The sequence below is a fragment of the Daldinia childiae genome (genome assembly GCF_008694065.1).
Source record: "Daldinia childiae strain JS-1345 chromosome Unknown Scaffold10, whole genome shotgun sequence".
NCBI classification, from domain to species: Eukaryota; Fungi; Ascomycota; class Sordariomycetes; order Xylariales; family Hypoxylaceae; genus Daldinia; species Daldinia childiae.
In genome coordinates, this window is record NW_022984651.1 from 473,369 (window position 1) to 493,005 (window position 19,637).

The 19,637-nt window shown below is 40.0% G+C and overlaps 2 protein-coding genes across 3 annotated transcripts; both read right to left on the bottom strand.

Annotated features, from left to right (window-relative positions):
* Positions 1–2,482: 2,482 nt before the first annotated feature.
* On the bottom strand, positions 2,483–4,973 carry GL218_07875 (uncharacterized protein; the record flags this gene model as incomplete). The annotated part of the gene is made up of 4 exons (XM_033584651.1): positions 2,483–2,952; positions 3,042–3,423; positions 3,489–4,324; positions 4,376–4,973. 4 exons carry the CDS (start codon positions 4,971–4,973, stop codon positions 2,483–2,485), a joined length of 2,286 nt encoding a protein of 761 aa, XP_033441352.1.
* Positions 4,974–17,032: 12,059 nt separating this feature from the next.
* Positions 17,033–19,124, bottom strand: GL218_07876 (uncharacterized protein; the record flags this gene model as incomplete). Of its 2 annotated transcripts, none has more annotated exons than XM_033584653.1 (3): positions 17,033–17,314; positions 18,446–18,626; positions 18,682–19,124. In XM_033584653.1, the coding sequence occupies 3 exons, from the start codon at positions 19,122–19,124 to the stop codon at positions 17,033–17,035; spliced, it is 906 nt and encodes a 301-aa protein (XP_033441236.1). The 2 variants fall into 2 exon arrangements, with proteins under 2 accessions (XP_033441236.1, XP_033441237.1); XM_033584652.1 differs by having other exon boundaries at positions 18,143–18,626.
* Between the last annotated feature and the right edge of the window lie 513 nt (positions 19,125–19,637).

The following is a 19,637-nucleotide window of genomic DNA, read 5'->3' on the forward strand; positions in this document are numbered from 1 at the left end:
ATAATTATAGCCAACCTTATCTCTTCCTACGAGTTAGACTTAATAAAGTGGCTATTAGTTTAAACCTAGTAAGAAATACACAATTATTCTCAAAGCTTTACTACCTAGCATTGACTGAAATAAATTTCTCAACAAACTTGTCCCCAAGCATCGCATGAATACGTATACGATTCAGTAATTTTGATTGCTCTTTCAAATAGTTTTACATTCAAACTACGCGAACTGTATCTGTTTAGGCCATGGCGTAGCTTCTTTGCCTTTGTGGAGCAAGTCTCCGCTTACTTGAGCCTATATAGTATAAGATTTTGGAACGGAGATACCACCTATTTGAAATACAGGCTTCAAAGCACTTACACTATCAAATCATACCAAAATATTTTGAGATAGTTAATTGATATCTTCTTAGTTCCTAATACACGGCCATTATTCCACCCACCTCACAACGCACGGTTGATAGGAGCCTATCTTGCTGAAAAGGGGCAAACTCTGACATCCTTGGGGCCTACGATGCTGATGGGCCGTTCGGGCTAGGATTCTAAGAACTGGGGTTAGATCATTTTAATGGCAATGAGGTGATTATCCTGGGTTTACGAGGCCTCTATATTCTCGACTTATAACTCCCGGCGAGGCTGTGTCAGCCTTCAGCTACGGCGCACTAGTAATATAGTCGTAAGCCTGTAGCATTGATCAGTTATTCGGCTGCTTTCTCCTCAAAGTCTAGCTTTGGTGTAATTCATAGGTTAAATATGATTGTTACCTAGGTTATATAAAATATCTTGCCCGGCGGACTGGAGCTTCGTCTCCTGGAATGTCACGTTATAGACTCGTCGGATGTCTCGTCAGCAATTGTCTCATATTCGTGACCGGTAAGCGTTCTTTGTTTAGCCTTGGTTCTAATTTTGAGACCACGGCGCTTTGTATTGATCCATAAAATTCTGATCTATAAGGGGCGATAAATGATGTCCCCACTTGCTATCTTACCCCTGACTAGCACAACACCTGTGTTAGACGATTTTATCTTCCAAAATATGCATACATCACACGGAGATATCTCTTTTAGAGCATCTTTCCGCCTAAGAACCTTATTAGATAGATAGTGCATTAGCAGCAAAACAACAGCTTCCATATAGTAGACCTCACGGTGTCTTCGGGCTTTACCCCTGACCCGAGGCGTAGTCACTACTGATCGAGTACCTACCTCTATCTACTTAGGTATATAGGATAAATTTTCTAACATGAAGGGGTATATACTTTCCCGCATTCATAGTAAATGGAATACGGAAGGAAAAAGGAAAAAGCAACAAGCAAAAATATAAATAAAAACGTACAACACCAGGGATTCGCTGGTCGTCACCGACCCAACTACTAGTCCGGCGGTATTTGGCTTGTCTAGGGGAGAGCGGACGGGATCCCGAATTTTCCAAATCCTATGGTCGTACGTGGTGTATTGGGTTGTTATTGAGACATATATCCCCTTCCCTGGTTGTTCTAAAACCTGCTGTAACAGTGCTACAGAATTAAGTAGCGATAGGCTGATGCTAGTCTAATTACTATGACATAGGTATATTTAACGTATGGTTAGTATCCCTTAGTATTAATAACCTCTAAGATGTTGTTTATGTTGCATGATACTTGGTCTAATAGTTTAGGACACTTGTCACTTGTAGCCCGCTACGGACGGGATCCGCGTGTTTCATAATATGGCTGAATTCTATCTCATCTCTATAGCTATGTTTTCACAAATACACTACTAGCGAAGCTAAAAATTGCGAATAAAGACATGGCGTCGACGGCGATATGTTAATGATGAAACTACTGACAACTCAAGATTGGTTAGCTTATAATGCCTCGTAGCCATTGCAAAGTTGTAGATGTAGTACGAAAAGCAAAGCCCGGATAACAAAAACTTCGCTATGGGCACTGGCTGATTCAGCCTGACCTTATCACCGCTAGTCATAGCATTTATAGTGGGTGGTGTTGCGTCGTATACCACCAACCCTAATATATGCTTACATAAACAAAGTACCCCTATTACCCCTATTCAACCCCGACGAGAGGTAAAACATAAGAACCGACGAGCCAACAAGACGCACAATTACAAGGAAAAAAATGTATATTTATCTTGACTCGTAACATAAGGCTAATTTGCCAAATCAAACAAATATCGCTATCGCTCTTCTCCTAGCCTAATAATTCATGCAATCCATATATATCCTAGGTATCTCAAACATGCTCCATGGCTAAGACACCTATCACTTAACTCCAATTTGCCACTTAATACACTATCCTCCAATCCATAATAGAGAAATATATATGAGGCAAAACTCTAACATCCACCTCCACCTCCACCACCACAGCCGCCGCCGCCACCTCCTCCGCCACAGCCACCTCCACCTCCACCACAGCTACCGCCGAAGCCACCACAGGCCGAACCAGAGGAGCCGCACTAGAGAAGCGTGGTGTTAGTATTCGGTCATAAATCTCAGTAGCAGAGGGAGAATGAACTAGGAAGGTTAAAACTCACACCACCGCCATTTCCACACCCTCCACTTCCACCACACCCACCACCTCCTTGTCCACAAGCTCCCGCCACACACCCTCCTTGAGCGCCCTGACCGACAGTAGCCTCGCCAGGGGCACCGGTAGGGTAGTACCCGGCGGTGAAGTACATGGGATAAAGGTACGGGCCGTACATCATATAGGGGTATCCCCAGTAGGAATTGTAATACTCTTCTCGGGGCGGGAGCTCGCGACCCTTTCTCTGGGCACGCTTCTGCGCGCGCTCGTAGTTGCGGTTGAGGTGCTGCTGGTGCGCCTCGTGTAAGCGGCGGTGCACGACTTCGCGACTAGCGTTTACGTCGGTGAATTTGACGGCGTTGTGTGCCGAAATGTGTGCGCTGCTGTCAGGGGGACAGAGCGCGGCTTTGCCAGATTTATGGAAAGTTTCAGAGACTATGGTGGAAGTTAGCTTAAAACCCAATTTCTAACGTTGTGTGAATTGTAATTATGTTAGCCTTTAGTAAGGAGAAGGATGGACGTACCCTTCTCGTTCTTCGATATGCGGAGTTTGCTGCCGAGGGAGGACACATGCGAAGCACGAATCGACTCACAGTACCAGCATGTGCACTCCGAGTAGACCTCACCGTAGGTTTCCTGATATTCCTTGCTCGTCCACTCGAAAGCTGAGGATAGCTTGTCCTCGTCAATCTTGTCGTCGTGATCAACTAGACCGTGGGTCTTCGTGTACATATACCTAGTATATATATAAGGGCTGAGCTGATGCGTGTGCCATGCCAAGTCGACGTCGAGGGTTGGAACGGCAGTTCGTGAAGGATGCAGGGCCATGATATCTACAAAGCGTTTGTATTTCTTAAGTAATCGTGACATTGTGTCCCGAGCCGCTGGACTGTGGAGCCAGTCAATCTATAGGTAGTGTAAGCCTACGACTTCACATAAAAAATTCAACCTTCAAAATATCACGGACATACCTTGTTCATCTTTTCTACAAATATGCCCTGGCGGAGAACGGCGCCACCAAGATCAAGAGCGAACGGGGAAGAGTTCCCCCAGTATCGCGACATTACTTTTCGAGTGTGTGCTTTGGCCTTTATGCCCAGACGGTAGCGTTTGGCCAAGTCACGTCCCGTAACACCCTCTATTTGCTTGATAGCACTATTATTGCTTAACGTGCGCTCAATGAGGACGCGGATATCGTCCATCGTTGGTGCCGGGTTTCTATGAGGGTTAATTAATAGCAATAGCTCGCTGCGAAGGCGGAATTTGATGATCCTGTTTGGGAATGTCCGCTCCTGTTGGCGGGCATCGCGAGCCTCTAGTGGTAGTCCCGTATCGTTTTCCAATATCGTACCGGGCATTGGGCGACCATGGGAGAGGAGCCTCTGTGAGTCTTTGACAAATTTGGCTGCCTCGAGAAACCCTCTCGTGATGGTTCTTCCGCATTTGGGACACACGTGTTTAAAGTTTCCATCTCCATAACCCTCTCCAAGAAGATCAGTGTCTTTACTAGTATATCCTTCGGGTAGTTCGCATGTTGTCCATGGTATCCTAATGGTCTTGGCGCAACTAGGACATTTGAGTACTTTAACCATTGGGTCATCAGCATTGTCCCACTTCCGACCTATAAGATGTTCCCATGCTTCCTTGCATTCGGGCGAGACGTTATAGTTGAAGTTGGTATCAATCGCATTATTAATGAGCTGCCATGGCATGCCAGCCGTCCACAAACCATTTAGGCAGTATAGTATAGAGTCCTCAAGATATGCTCTAGGGTTGAGCATGTGAGCATGCCAGACCATTAGAACATCTGCTCGAATTAGTGATGATCTTATGTACACTCATTATAGATTTGACGTACCTAAAGGCGGAAGTATGTGTTCAGCCCAATGGAGGGGTATCCCTTTGGTCGTAAACGCACCATATATTGTAGAGGCGGACTCTTCTCCGTAGTGGCCTTGCATATTTCTCTCTGTTAGGTGTTTCTTAGAAAGGCTAGCCCACCAGGTTTCGTATCGGTCCACGGCCCTTGCTACAAAAAGTGCCCATCGCTTCTCTCGAAGGCTAGCTAAACGCTTCATTGCCTCTTCTTCGAGCTTCTGTCCATTTTCGACAGCTTTAGACCTCTTATCCTGCTGTAAGAGACAACTACTATCGAAGAGACCCCAAATGCCATCTGTATAGCCGACATCCTCCTTTAAACTCTGGAAGGCAGCAAGTAGCCTGAGGTGTACAAGACAAGTATCGGGTGTTATATTAGAATTCCAAGACGATATCTCGATGGGATCAGGGGTAAAATTCATAACATGGTCGAAAGTAGCATTTAACTCTTCAGTTGGCGACGTTGGAACATGGACGGGGGTCGTTCCACCATATCCTTCACTATAGCTGGGAGGTGCTTCACTGCCCTCTCCGTCCGACAGCCCAGATATTATGTCGAGGTTGTTTGGTTTCTCCATGGTAGAATAGTAGGGTAGTACGACATAGATCAAGGTATGAGAGAAATCGGGAAATAGGAGTGATTGGTAGTAAAAGCGTAGAGCAGTGAAAGGGGATTAAATGTGGGAGTAAAAGTTGTGTTCCGCGAGCGATAACTAATACATGTTAAATACTATTCGATCATTTCCGCTTAAACTAAAATTATGGGTTTAAAATCATAGTTTAAAGATCATAGTACTAGAATAGATTTACGAGATGCGAAGCGTTTCAGGGGGGACATTACTCAAAGTTAAATAGGCGGTGGTCGGTTGGTGGCTTAAGTTTTTGTACTGCATTTTCTCGCAGGATTCTACTTAAATGAATACCGATTTTGCTCCCGTAGACTCACCTTTCCACGCTAATGCGCACAGCAGCGCGAGGCGTTCTGCATTTAATAAAGCTTATCAAACATGAGTTGGGGTATTTGACCATGTACTTACTTCTCGAATTTCTCTGAGCTAAGAATTCTAGGTACTTACGTATACCTACCTATGTACAGATAAAGTACAGGTAAAGCACAGCTGAGTGTAAGTACAGCTATGAAAAATGTGATTGGTAGAATTATCCGGTAGCTCTTACGAGATGACGCGTGGTGGTTACACAAAATATATTACGTAAGGATATTGAGGAACAGTACTTAGACCCTGTGACTTTCTGACCCAGCGGTTCGTTAACGACCCGTCTAAAAAGCTTAAAAAACATTCCTTTAGTTTATGTTGTCCCTATATCGACGTAGCTTTAAGAGGTATTCTAAAGATTATGACGTTTAATTTCACTTTCTATTACTATTTTCTATTGAGACTTTCTTTCTAGATACGTCACTTGACGCAGGCTTAAATATTTAAGGGTTTCGCGCAACTATTCGAGTGATCAGTGATTACATAGGTACCTAGGTACCTAAATGTACCCTCCACAGTACCCCGGAATGTAGAATACATCACTCCGGGGTTGTGGGGGATCCTTCGAAAGCTTCTGTGTAACTTCTAGCCCATAAATTTTCACCTCTAAAAAAAAAAAAAAAAAAAACCATCCATATTTCGTAGGATTTTAAGCGCATCTTTAATTTGGCTTGGCAAGACAAAACAAGCTTCCATGCTTTGGAATGCGAATGCGACACCATTTTTCCTTGAAACAATATGAGGTTATGATTACTGCAGACTGCAGACTGCAATGATACCATCGATCATAATGTCTCGTCCCATCCCGCCTTGTCTTGCCGCGGAAGTTTCTCATCCTGGATCGACGCTAGCGGCCTGACAGAATATTTAAGTACCTAACTATATGTAGCTAAAAAATGATTACTAGCAATTTTGTCGATCTACGGTCGATAAAACTAAAGTATGAAATATGAAAAAAACGCTTTGAGACCTAATCGGTCACTATCCTTACGAAGCTAGACGTTTAGCCCGACGGATCTCGGTAACGCAAATACGAAATCTTCATGCATAATATGTCGGTAATTAGTATTAGCCTATCGGTTTTACAGCTCTAACAAATAGTAGAAATATTAAGGATATAATGGTATCGATACAAGATATTCGAACAGTGTTATAAGTTAAAACACTTTTATTAAAACCATTTTAATAAAAACCATTTTAAATTTTTAAACTTTTAAAATAAATATATTTATTTTAAATTAATAATATTTAATTAAATTAAATTTAATTAATTTATAATTTATTATATTTTAATAATAATATAATTTTTTATTATAAATTTAATTAATAAAACTTTATTTTTAAAATTAACGTTAAAATTATTAATTATAATTGTATTATTTAATTTTTAAACTTTCAATTATTTTTTCTTTTTTATAATAATTTTAATATTTATAAACGTTAAATTAAAATTTAATAATATTTTATGTTATTTTTACAATTTTGTTTAAATTAATATTTTTTTTAAATAATTGGTATAAATTTTTATTATTATTAATTTTATAATAACGTTATTAAAGGTTTTATTAATTTTTTTAAATAAAAGTTTTATTATGGGTTTAAAAAATGTTATATTAATTTCGGTTAATTTTTTTATTAAAATATTAAGGTTTTATGAATTTAAAGGCGTTTTTAAAAATATCGAGGCTATTTTTTTAATAAAATTAAACTTTTTAAAGTTAATAATTAAGTTTATAATTATTGGGGTAATAATTTAAGCCTTTTAAATTATAAATTAATAATTTAAAACTTTATTATAATCTTTAAAATAAATTTTTATAATTTTTTTATTAACTAATATATTACTTTTAATTAAACATTTTTTTTATATTATTTAATAAACTATAATAAATTTCTTTTTATTAGGAATAAAGGTATAATATAACTAATATATTTTAATAAGTTTTTAATAATAGTTTTATTTTATTAACGAAAATATATTCACGTTAATAACTTATAAAATATAAAATAAATGTATTAAAATAAAAATAATATAAATTTTATTTATAAAACATTTTTAAAAGAATTTTATTATAATATAATTATTATAATTATTAAAAATTAATAAATGCCATTATTAAAAATTTAAAAGTTTTATTTTTTGTAAAAAAACTTTATAAAATTATTTTAAAATAATATTATTATTAGTTTAATTATTAAAAAATGTAATAAAATGTTAGTTTTTAAATCTAATATTATCTTTGTTAAAAAATTACTATTATTATATATATTTATTTATATATATAATAAAAAAATTTAAAAATTTACCGTTATTATTAATACATTTAATAATTAACGTTTAAATTTTATTACCATAATTTTTAACAATAATATATTTTTTATAAACTTTTTTAATAATTATTCTATTATTTTTAATCTTTTTTATTATCTTTATTTCGTTTACGTTATAAATATATATAATAAAAATATTAATAATATAAAAAATTTTAAATTAATTAAAAAATATATTAATATTATTAATTATAATGCCGTTAACATATTTATAATCAATTAAATAAATTTTAATTAATTTAATATTAAAATAATAAATTAAAAATTATATATACCAATATTTATTAAAAATATTAAACTAATAATTATAAATTAATAATCTTTTTATAATATTTTTAAATTAATATAAAAACGGTATATAATTAATATAATTTAACGTAATAACCTATTAAATTAATTTTTTTTTTAATATTTTAATAGTTTTTAACGTTTTTTTAAATACTTTTTTCGTAATTTATAACCTAATATTCAATTTGTAAAGTAATATTTTAAAATAAAATAATTTTTAAATGTTTATTATAAAAATATACCTTTAAAAACGTTATTTATTACCGTAACGTAACACAATTAAACTAAAAAAATAAATATTTTAAAATCTTTAAAAAATAAAGAATTAAATAATATATTTTATTTTTTAATAGATTAAATACTGGTAAAATTATATAATAATTTATATATAAACCTCATTGCAAACGCGTCGCAATTTTGAAGTAGCCCCCACTAGGGTGGCCCCAGTAAGGGTGCTTTGACTTATTCTCCTATCAGTACACACGTAAGGTACTCATTTGAAACCTCGAGGTTGTGCAACATTAGCGGGACCGCCCGACGGTTGGGGATGGGTCATGTCATACCAATGCTTGAGATAGTTGATAGTTCGATTAGAATTAAAAGATACTAACCCAGCAATTTTAGTGGTAACTTTAAGCTGGCTTACAGGATTTAGAGCACTAGTCATAACACCACCACAGCCACGGAAATAACATCCAAGCCACGATAGCACAAGCATATCACATAAGGAGGAAAACTTGTCTTGAGACAGGTTCGATTAGCGTAATCTACATCCTGTCTAAATAACCAATCCTATCAATACATTGAACCACCCACCAGCCCTCATCAATGTACTGATCTCCCAAAAAAAATCCGTGTCGAAGCATTGAGCCACCCACCAACCCTCATCAATGCAGTAACTTAAGTACTCCGTAAACCAGTATATCCATCGTTGTCGTTGTTATTTCTCAAAAAACAAAATCCTTCCAAAATACATGACCAAATTCCAACGCTGTGCCATAGTAGACACTATATAATATCACCAAATACATGCGAAAACAAAAAGCAGCCTTATTAATTCAGTAGGGTCCGCGATAGTCCAACCTCCCTCCTTATATCGCGGACCATTATCCAAGCAAAACCCAGTAGATATCCCGTAAGTAATTCCAAAAAAGGTGCCCAGCCGCCAAGCTCTTCCTGTTAGTTAGTATTGTCGGATCAGAGAGTTGGTCGGCGCTGTCTTGGTTGATGCTCTTGTGTGGCCCCAAAGTTGTGCACAGAATGTCGACGTCGCAGTAGGGGGCATCGGCACTGGGGACAGGCGGCTTGGCAGCTGGGAGGACAAGGACAAGATATGTTTGCTATTATGTCCTCGACTATCTCGTCGATGGGTTTATCCCAGGGATAGTCGAACATGTCGCCCTCGCATTTGACGCTGTCGTTATCAGCGTCGCCTTTGGTGCTGTCGGCGTAGGTTTCATCGTCCGTAAGATGCTGATAGTCCGAAAATTCATCACATCCTGAAGTGTCGCCTGTCGAAAAAGTTGAAGACCCCGAAGAAATCGAAGGCGTATCATCCGAAGGGCAACCCGGCATATACACGTCCGGTTGATCTGGATCGTCCGGAGGATCTGAGTCGTCCGAGAAGGAGGAATCGGAAGACTCTGAAGAATCCCAGTCATAGGAAGTCGAAGAATCATATGGGGACGGGGAATCCGAAAACACGGAAGAACCCGAAGAAGAAGACGAGTCTGAAGAAGAGGAATCTTCTTCAGAAGAATCCGGAAGCGAGTCTAGTGCGTGGTTTATAGAATCTAGAATGTCTTGCAGACATTTTCTAGCTTCGACAACCAGCCGATATAAATTTTCATCGGCACCAGGAGGAACAGGGCTCGTAGCCACCGGCAGCAATACCAACCTGCTATCCGGAGTGATATTTTGTGGTGTGGGGCTGTAGTCGGATTCGTTGAGGATGATGTTGTTATCGTTGTTGTCACTGTTGTTGTTATTGTTACTGTTGTCGTTGTTGTCGTTGTTGTTGCTATTACCGCCAGGGGTAGTTTCTCCGTTGTTTTGAGACATCTTGATAGAGGAGCTGTAGAAGACAAGGTGGTAGGTATAGTATAATGGGAAATGTGTGTAAAGTTTTTGTTTATGTTTGTATGATGTAGAGTTATAGACTTTCTGTTGAGAATATATTTGCTTTGGGGAAATCTGATGGATAGAGTGGGAAAATAGGAGATGGAAAATTTGATGGATGGGCAAGACTTTATATGTCACTTCGGGGGGCTATCTCAGTCTCTTTAGCGAGAACGGACGGGTTGGTAATAGCAAGGTTTAGTATAATACATATACTATACGAATGAGCTTTGATAATAGTATAAATATAAAAGACTTTGGTGGCTAATAGGAGGGACATTGCATATTAACCGCACGAGCCTATGAAGATAGTTTTGGAGGATGAGCCTAATATATACGCGCCCCCTCTGTGATATAAGGGTATATTGGAGATGGCTAACATTGCTTGGACGTAGAACCTCTCATTAGCTTGTTTAACTTGACTGCCCAACATAATAACCAAAGAAATAAAGCCATACAGCGCGTCAATGGGGAAAAGGTGTCACTTAGGCAGCTAATACTAGTATTTACAAGCCTATAAGGTTCATAAAGGTATGTCGTAGTAGGTAGAGATTGGGGTTCAACACACTTAGTTTAGCATATGGGCGAACGTTTATACGAGAGATCAATGCTATTAAACCCGTAAATCGCTCCCTTGATAAAAAGTATGCGTAAGCTAGGTTCGGTTTAATACTGGTAATAAAATATAATTCGTCTGTGTACCTACTTATGCAATAGGGTTTGTTCTCAATATATCGGCAGAGCCATTCGCTATTATAATGTTGTGCATAAAAAAAGTATGTTTCAAGTCAATGCTGGAAAGAGTTATCTCTCGCTATAAAAGTAATATTTTAAGTTGTACAATGTGAAAAGGGGTAAGAAACTTCGAACTATAGAATACTTATCTAGCGCTTATCAAGCATGGAGTATTGCTAGGTTTACCTAAATTAAAAATATCTTTCAACTGACTCGATGGCCATGCTGAAAAAAGCCCAATCATGCCCTCAGATGTAAGCGTGCTATATAGTATCATATATCTGATTTGAGAATCTAAGCAATTATCTCTACGCCCCCACCTGCACGCTAGACGTTAGTGGTCGTCAATGCCTCTATGTAGTATACCCACAAAACAGCTAGTTACTAGAAAGTTTGTATGAGATATCTCCTAACTTATACTTATTAAATTTTCGTTGGTATCGAATCAAGAAGGTGTTAGGCCTCGCGCAAGCCACTGATAGCGGTTATCAGGTATTTCCTTTAGGCAAGTTCCCATGAACGTTACCCTCTGGACTTAGACAAGACGGTGGGGGAAATCATCGTTTACCATCTTGGCGAAGGTGTAGAATATCTGTTATGAATGGGTAAGTACGTGCTTCTATTATATTCGGGTAGTAGTGACCGTATGATACATGCGGCGGATAGGCAGATAGGCGGGTTCGGCCGATCCTAATAGAAGCGTACCTAGGTAGTAAAAATATATGGCAATTTTATTATGCCTAAGCACCTAGAATAAACCCAATGCCTATAATGCGCTTTGTAGTTCCACTAGAAAATAAAATTAAAGTTGGCGGGTTCCTTGGGGATATCTCATAGATGGAATAACACAAAAGAATATTTCAATGGCAGAAAATTTACTTTGAAAGTATTAGATTTTATAATTGAACCACGTAAGTAAATTAGCTATCCAAGTAAATGAGGGTATATGGCTCGCTGTGTAAAAGATGTGGATAGCCGAATAGTAATTAGGAATCACGCTATAAAAACTATGCTAGCTAGTTTAATTACCTGGCCAACCATAATTCCATCCCAGATGTCAAAGAGTATATTATTATGAGAAGGCACGAGAGTAACTATTTAGGTGGCAAACTAGCCTGAGTGTACTCTTTGGCAAAAAGGACGATAGCCCTACCACCTGTCCGGCACTTGTGTGGCTTTCAGAACTGCTGTCGTCATGAGTTTGCCACCCGCCTGCCGTTCGTATTGTAAACGTTTATACTGTTTTAGCACCTGCCAGCTCTAAAAAGGAAACAGGAGGCCACCCATGCAGGCTTCCACAATAGCCCGAGTTTATTACTATTGTATAGTTGAATATATTGAACATTTTAAATACCCTCACCCGCGGCTCGGCATCCAAAGGGAGGACTCGGAAGCAAAAAGATATATATTTAGAGAAAAGATGGAAGTGGGGACTTGGTAAGATCTATTTATATTTAGAGGATGCATTCAATAAAAAGCTTCAAAGGGCCACACACAGAGACGATCTTCCTATTTCGAAAGGAGCTTGTGATAATAACCCTCCTAAATTCGGGCATTCACCTTCGAAACTTATTTACCTGGTGTATCACAGTTTTATACGTGACATACGTCAATTAAATGCCCGCGACAGCCGTTATTAAAATTATTCAGAAGGCCACTCTTTCTTGTACCCCGTCAAATAACCCCCGCCCCTTCCCGATAATGAATGTGTCAATGTCAAGTGCTATAGTCGTAGGTACACTAAAGCTACAAGCACGCGTTCCAAGTCCAAAGACCTCCTTCCCAAGAACCTAATTGCCATATCTTAGATAAATTCAGAGTTTAACTCTACCTCCAGCCCGCAAGTATTGCCAGCTATAGTCTAGTGATTTCACTATTAGGAATTTGCTACGTGATCCAAGGTCAGTGATTGTAATCTTGATAAGGGATACCATCCTTGAAATATATCTTATGAGTTAAACATTCGAAAAACCGCCATATTAAATAATGTGGCGGATAGGAAATTAAAAGAAAAAAAGGGTTATAAATAATTCAGTTACTTACCATCTTGCGACAAAATAGGTAATCCAGAACGACCAGAGAGCACCATGGGCCCATGCGATAGATGTGTCAAAGGGGTTGCAGAATATATACACACAGATGCTAAAAAGCCCCGCGACTTGAGGGCCGGTTGGAATCCCGGCGGCACGTTGCTCTTCTGTCGTCAAAGTATTCGAATGATCAAAATTCACCAAAACGAATGACATCATGACAAAAAGAGAGCAAAACCCCCACTTATCGCCGGGTTTTTGAATGATTGGGTCTAGGTCGCGCAGCAAGCGGAGCGTCGAGACCACGATTATTACTATAAGAATGAACCCGCGGCGTGAGCTTGAGAGTTGTTCAGGGGTCATGATGGAAGGTTTTGTCGCAACAGGTCTTCTGGGAGGAATAGGGGTATTATACAATAAATAATAATTCGTCTTGTTAGAGTAAAGTCGGGATTCTACGAGTGTTGTTAAATTGAAGTGTAGGCAAGGGCAGATCTTCACACTTATATATCTTGAGACCATGAGTTAAGGGTGCCTCTTAAATAGCCTGAAACTTTCTATGGAACATGTAAAGTAAAAGCACGATACTTCTATTTGCTAGCCACTATCAAATAGAATCTCTACCAATAAACATGAAACCCTAGTAGAGAACCACATTGCCATGGCGCTGGGACTGGCCCATTTTCAAGTATAAAAGCTATGAAGAAAAGAGGATCGAACGGATTCATAGGTGATGACTTAATTTATTTCACTGTAACGGCCGGCTTAATGGTCTGGCATATCTAAGTTTTGCAAAGTTACGTGCGAGTAATCATGAGACGATCCGGCTTTATTTAAGCTACAATGGCTGATATCACCATAAATATAACAGTAAGCCACTTGAACTCAGTGGACGGGCCACTATCTGACTTTTAGGTTGGCGTATTGGCTGATACAGTATCGATGAATCCAAAAACATATAGAATAAATGTCATATTGGAGGTAGATAGGTATGTGCTGATATACGAAGTTATCACAATCTCTGGTAACTCCGAACTTTTTCCATTTTATCAGTATGGTTTGTGAATCTGAGTAACAAAAAGCCTCGAAACGCATGCATAGGCGAATTTTATATCTCATGAAAGTTAGTCGGAGGCATCGTCCCTCGTAAGCTTAGAAATAACGATAGGTAGAAAAGCATTTTGGTATATGCTATGTGTTAGGCATTTGCAATAGCTACTAACGAAATTTCTATGAAACATAGTTACTACAAAAGTTGAAAAGGACCGAGCCCCAACTTACACTCTTTCCGCAGTTCTACCTCATTCTACATCTACATAGTTTACTCAACAAAATCATTAAATTCAAGTCGTTAATACCTTTCCCCCTGTAAATTCGATAGATAGATCCAGATGCCCAAATAGTATGGAATGATAATTAAACGTAACAAAGATGCTTGGCCGTAACTCGTAAGCAATGATAAGCTCGGCACATGCCGAGCACTCCTACATATGGACAAGCACCATGCTTCTATTTTTATCCCTCGGAGAGAGGAAGTGATTTCCGGAAAGCTGCCCGATGGGCCCATCGGGCAATGAAGCATTGAGTCCATGCGCATGCGTGTGGATGTGCGGTCAAGCGTAACAGTGCAGTATTTTGCTTGGGTATGTATGTATAAGTGACTATTGGAGAAATAGGAATTGCTCTTCTTGCCAAATCCGTATATGTAGGATTTATCGACAATACATCAGGCAACTTACTCCTAGAATTAGGTTACAGCTTGGCCCTTTTTTCTTTCCTTTTTTCATGTCACCCCGAGGCAATTGTCTGCAGGCATGCGGCAGTTATAATGTCGCACTGCAGTTAATATGCATCCCGGACCGTGGGTACGGGACAATGGTAACCCAGTTGTCGGGATTTAGAGAGGAGGCCAGGCTTATTCGTGTTTTATTTTATCCATTGTATCTTTGCATATACCTAGATAGAAATTATGCTGGAAGTATGGTATTCGGTCTTAAAGTAACCCCGACCTTCGTCTGGTTACAGAATATCCCCTAGTTAAACTAATATGACATATCACTATTTCAAATTTGGCGCTGTAGAAGAAAAAAAAAAAAGAATCGAGGCAAGAAAAAGGCAACACCTCTCTGGCTATTCACCGTATGCCACGAATAGCGTTGGTTACACAGCCTTACGGTGAAACAAGTTCATGCGTGAACGAGCTGCCAATCGCACATATCTTTGCATGATGTGGAGATGGAGAAAACGCTGCAAGCCGTATAATTTCTTTTTTTTTTTTGCCTAACGTCGTGTCGTGATGGTGTCACCGCTCTTTGCGCCATCTGCAGCGAATACTGGGGTTTCGGCAGCTCTCGGAAGTATGTCGTGTAGATACCTTACATATTGAGTCGTTACTACATACAGCGCAATAACAAAATCCAGATCATCGGGTCTTAGTACCGGCTATTTGGTTCGCATCTCATATCGCTAACGCGAGGCCTGCATATCGTCGAGGGATGTGATTGGGTATTTGAACCTTATCCTTGTACCAATATTCATGCAATGTGGCCGGGATATTCTGCCGTGACCAACTGGATGGGTCCCATCCAACCGTATCTTATGTATTTGTTCATTTCTCTATTATATGCCGGGGCCGTTCCTCTTGCCGCCCAGCTACCCAGACCGCTGGGTCCTCGTGGAGAGGCAACGAGACAAGGGGATGTCCCACCTATTTCCAAGAGATTGGGTCGCGGCTTAAGCTTTTTGATCAGCATCTAATACCATGAGGGTCTACGAGCCGCATTCTGGGTTGAAGATTACCTCCTCGTACTTATATACTGTTAATTATGCTGGAAGTATTAAAAGGGGGCTCACAGTCGCATTTAGTTAGGATATTTCGACATAACTAGTTTCATTCTAACTACTCTTATATATCAATTATTTCAATTAATCGCTTATGAAAAATGACGGTAGCCGAGTTCGATGATATTGAATATGAAGGCATCGGAGGAGATAGCCACATCGACGTACGAAGTGAGCGATGCTTCCGTGACCATTCACCTAGTGACACCGTCATCAGCTTGAGTGATGATGGACAAGCGCTGTAAGACGTGATCTGTATTTTTACAATTAGTAACGCCTGAGACTCGTCAACTAATCTATATGGTAGTTACACTTGTCCTATCCCTTCCTTTCAAGCCTTGTCTCAGAGCCACCCGAGGCCAGACCTGAGTTCTCAACAAATGCAATCTTATAGGCACCATGAAAATGTTACCGAGACCGGAAACCCGGATGGTCCAAGTATATTGAGCTATGATACCCTCGTCTCTATACAACAACACGCACAACCGGGCTCGGTAGGCGGACTATCACCTCTAACAAGGTATCGGCGCGACACGCAGGGACATGAGAGGCTCGCCCTAGGAATGAAAGCTGAAGACCTTGTATCACATCTCGACGCAGGGAGCCCTTCACCGTGTCCCAAGAAAGCGAACGGAGTTTCGAAATGTGGCAAAACTTCAATAATATCATCCTTACACCTAAGCCCGGTACCATACCACACTCCAAGCGCGAGCCTAATTCCGTCGATGGATCCCGAAGCTTCCTCGGCCGCCGAGCAACTCCGCGAGCTGTTAAACGTAATCGAGACTCCAGGGTGGGATGAAGAGGTATCCCCAGAAGAGCAGGCTGAGTATCTAAGGAGAACGTATGTCTACCCCCTCTTCCCTCCTTAAACCCCTTCTTCTATCAAACTTAGCCGACGAAGTAAGGAAATCAACTAAGATGCCGTGAGAAGTACGAAGCTGAAGCGACGGGTCCAGTCCGAGATGAACCCCAGAGAGATAAGACCCCCCAAGGTTCGCAAGCGGAGTCGACAGACTAGCAAAGACCGGCAGCCATCGTTGACTTGAAGTGCGGAAACCGTCAGTTTTTGTAGCCTAGGGAAACAATCGCGTGATATAGGTGTCGGTTATTATAGCCTAGGTTGATATATGGAAGATATCTTGAGACATTCCAGTACGGAAATATTCTTGTCGGTTATAAGTTTTCTCGATCCTTGTATTTTAAGGCTTGAGTGAGGTGTCTGCCAATAATGATTGCCATTGTATCGATTCGTATACTCTATTCTCTAAAAGGTGAACTCCTAAACCCGTAGCCATCTTAATTATCATCATCATCATCGACCCAAGACCCTGGAACACGGATAGGTGGGTCCTCAATCAGTTTCCAGAACTCGCTGAAATAATCATCTATAGGCTCGTAAAAATAGAATTCCCAATCTTCTGGCTTTGGGCCAAATTTGAAGCCAATGGGGCGCATTTCGCGATAGTACGCAGTGTAAAACTCATATTTCCTTTCAACAAAGATTTCGTGTTCACGTCGGCCATAGGCTTCCAAATCAATACCAGCCTGCTCCAGTGCCTCTAGCCACACCCTTACGTTCTTATAAATAATGTGTAATACTGCTCGGTATGAATAGACGCTTGAAATCTCTGCAATCGCTACCCAAGAAATCGCGTGTCCGAGGGCTGTTGCGTCAAGGTCCCTTATACATGAACTGACGTGAATGTCAGGAGTGTCCTTGAGTAGGTTGACTATAATCGTCAACTGATCAAGAAGACTCGACATTGGGTATTCAATTTGTGCTAGCTCTTTGTGGCTTGTATAACAGCTAAGCAACTTGGCCACCAGTACATAAGCGAGATCAGTAATAACTGGCAAGCCCGGGCAAGAAGAAATAGCTCTGCGATTAGTAGTCCAATCCGGCTCAAGAATTAATTTAAATACCTCAATGTCCCCTCCAGTCTGGAGGACTCGTTTAGCTAGCTTGAGCCGCGACCATAGGGGGGTACGTCGATGAGATGAGCATTGATAAGGGAGCAGTATCTTGTAAGTCTCAACGCTATAATGACCTAGTTTACAGTTGCATGTAGGAAGTAGATAGTTTTCATCATCGTCGTATTCGAGAAGATATTTAATAAGGGATGGGTCCGATATAAATTGTGTAGCAAATGGGAAATTGAGATAATTTTTAGTGTGATGGTAATGAAACGAATAATCCGTTGCTGAACGCCTAAAATAATATTAGTTAGAATCCCCATTAGAAACATACTTTGAAGCGACTGTCGGGCGTACCATCCAGATATATCACCCATAAAACAACCTATGCTAATTAGATATTTTATCACTTTGATATTACACTGGAAAAAAGCATACTACAAATATCATGAAAATTAGCGGCGGAAGCAATTAAAGTTTCGTAGCTCTCACAGTGAATAAACTCCACCCGCAATAAGTGTAGTCGTATGGAGATGCCAACCCTGCGTCAAAGAGCCTTTGAATGTCCTGTGGGGATCCTCTTCGTGATAATGCTATAACTTTACTATCTTCAGGAATGAGCCTGTATGACCTCAAGTTCAATTGCCAAGCTCCGTTCGCCTTAATGCTATGTAGTTCCCATGATCGATGAGAAAACCACACTGGAGCTTGAAATAGGACTCTACTGCCTGCCGCGAAAGATTCGACGTAAATTCTGCCAAAGTTATTAGGACGAGTCAGTCTTGTCTTATATACCCAGCGAGGCTTCGTATATATGTCGCCGGTATCTTGTTGCCCATGGCGCAACGGTGAAACGGTCTGCACCTCTGTCTTCGATGCGAAATCAGATGTTTCTTGTGGCTCGTATTGCTTTTTATGGATCGTAAGAGTAGTAAATTTCTGGACTATGATATCAGGTTGCACCTGGGTGAGGGCGCTAAAGGGTATTCAGCCACGTTATAGGATATATATCTATATGATCCGCTACTTACACGAGATAGGATTGTTGAGCTAATGTTAGCATTCGGACAGCATTCTCAAGTCGTCTTTCCAGCTTCTTAATGGAGTCCTTCTTGAGTAGAACCTTGATGGCTACTATCTTTCTTCGGCCCCTTTTAGCGGTATTTATTTGGAGATTCAACTCCTCAACCATTGCAGTTAGGTTCTCAAGAGCCTTGCGACAATATCTGGTGGTTGACTTGGAAGCTAAGTTATCCCAGAGCATCGACGGTAGTTCGCTCTTATTGAACCCATTTTCGACTTCCCATAGGACGGGATCTAGACAGTCGATCTGGTCCATCAGATCAGCGATGTCATCGGGAACATCTTTCACTTCATCCCAAAGTTGCTTTAGTTTGACTACGGTGCCGCCGACCTGGATAGCAATCTGCGCAACGGCAATACCGCTAGCAGCAACCCCAAGTGCTTCGGCCATAATCAACGAGTGTAAGAACTTGTTGGAATGGATCAATATAGTAACAAATGTGAATACTATTAGTTTGAGGGGTTCAGAGGTGATGATCGAGATGGGCAGAAAGAGAAAGGGGGTCTGGTTCATTCATGCGGGATTTGAAATACACTGCCCCGTGGCTTGAGTAGGAAAATGATGTTAGGCAGATTCATGTGTAACAATACCTACATAAAAACTGCCCAACCTGAATAGTAGGTATGTAGGCTTTGAGGTAGTAGGCCCAGGACTTGGCCAGCTATTAGATTTGATTGATTGTCACGTTTCATTACAGCGAGTTATGTTTTTTGAATTATCTGCAAGATATAGAAGGTTGTACTTGGATGCATATATGGTCTTTCAGAGACTTAGTTGGAAAATAACCTTGATAGATACATTTGGGTATACATATATGCATTTATAGTGTAAATGTACTTAAGAATGTAATATGCATTATCACAAGAATACCGAAGTACCTAAACGTAATTAAATCTCCATCAT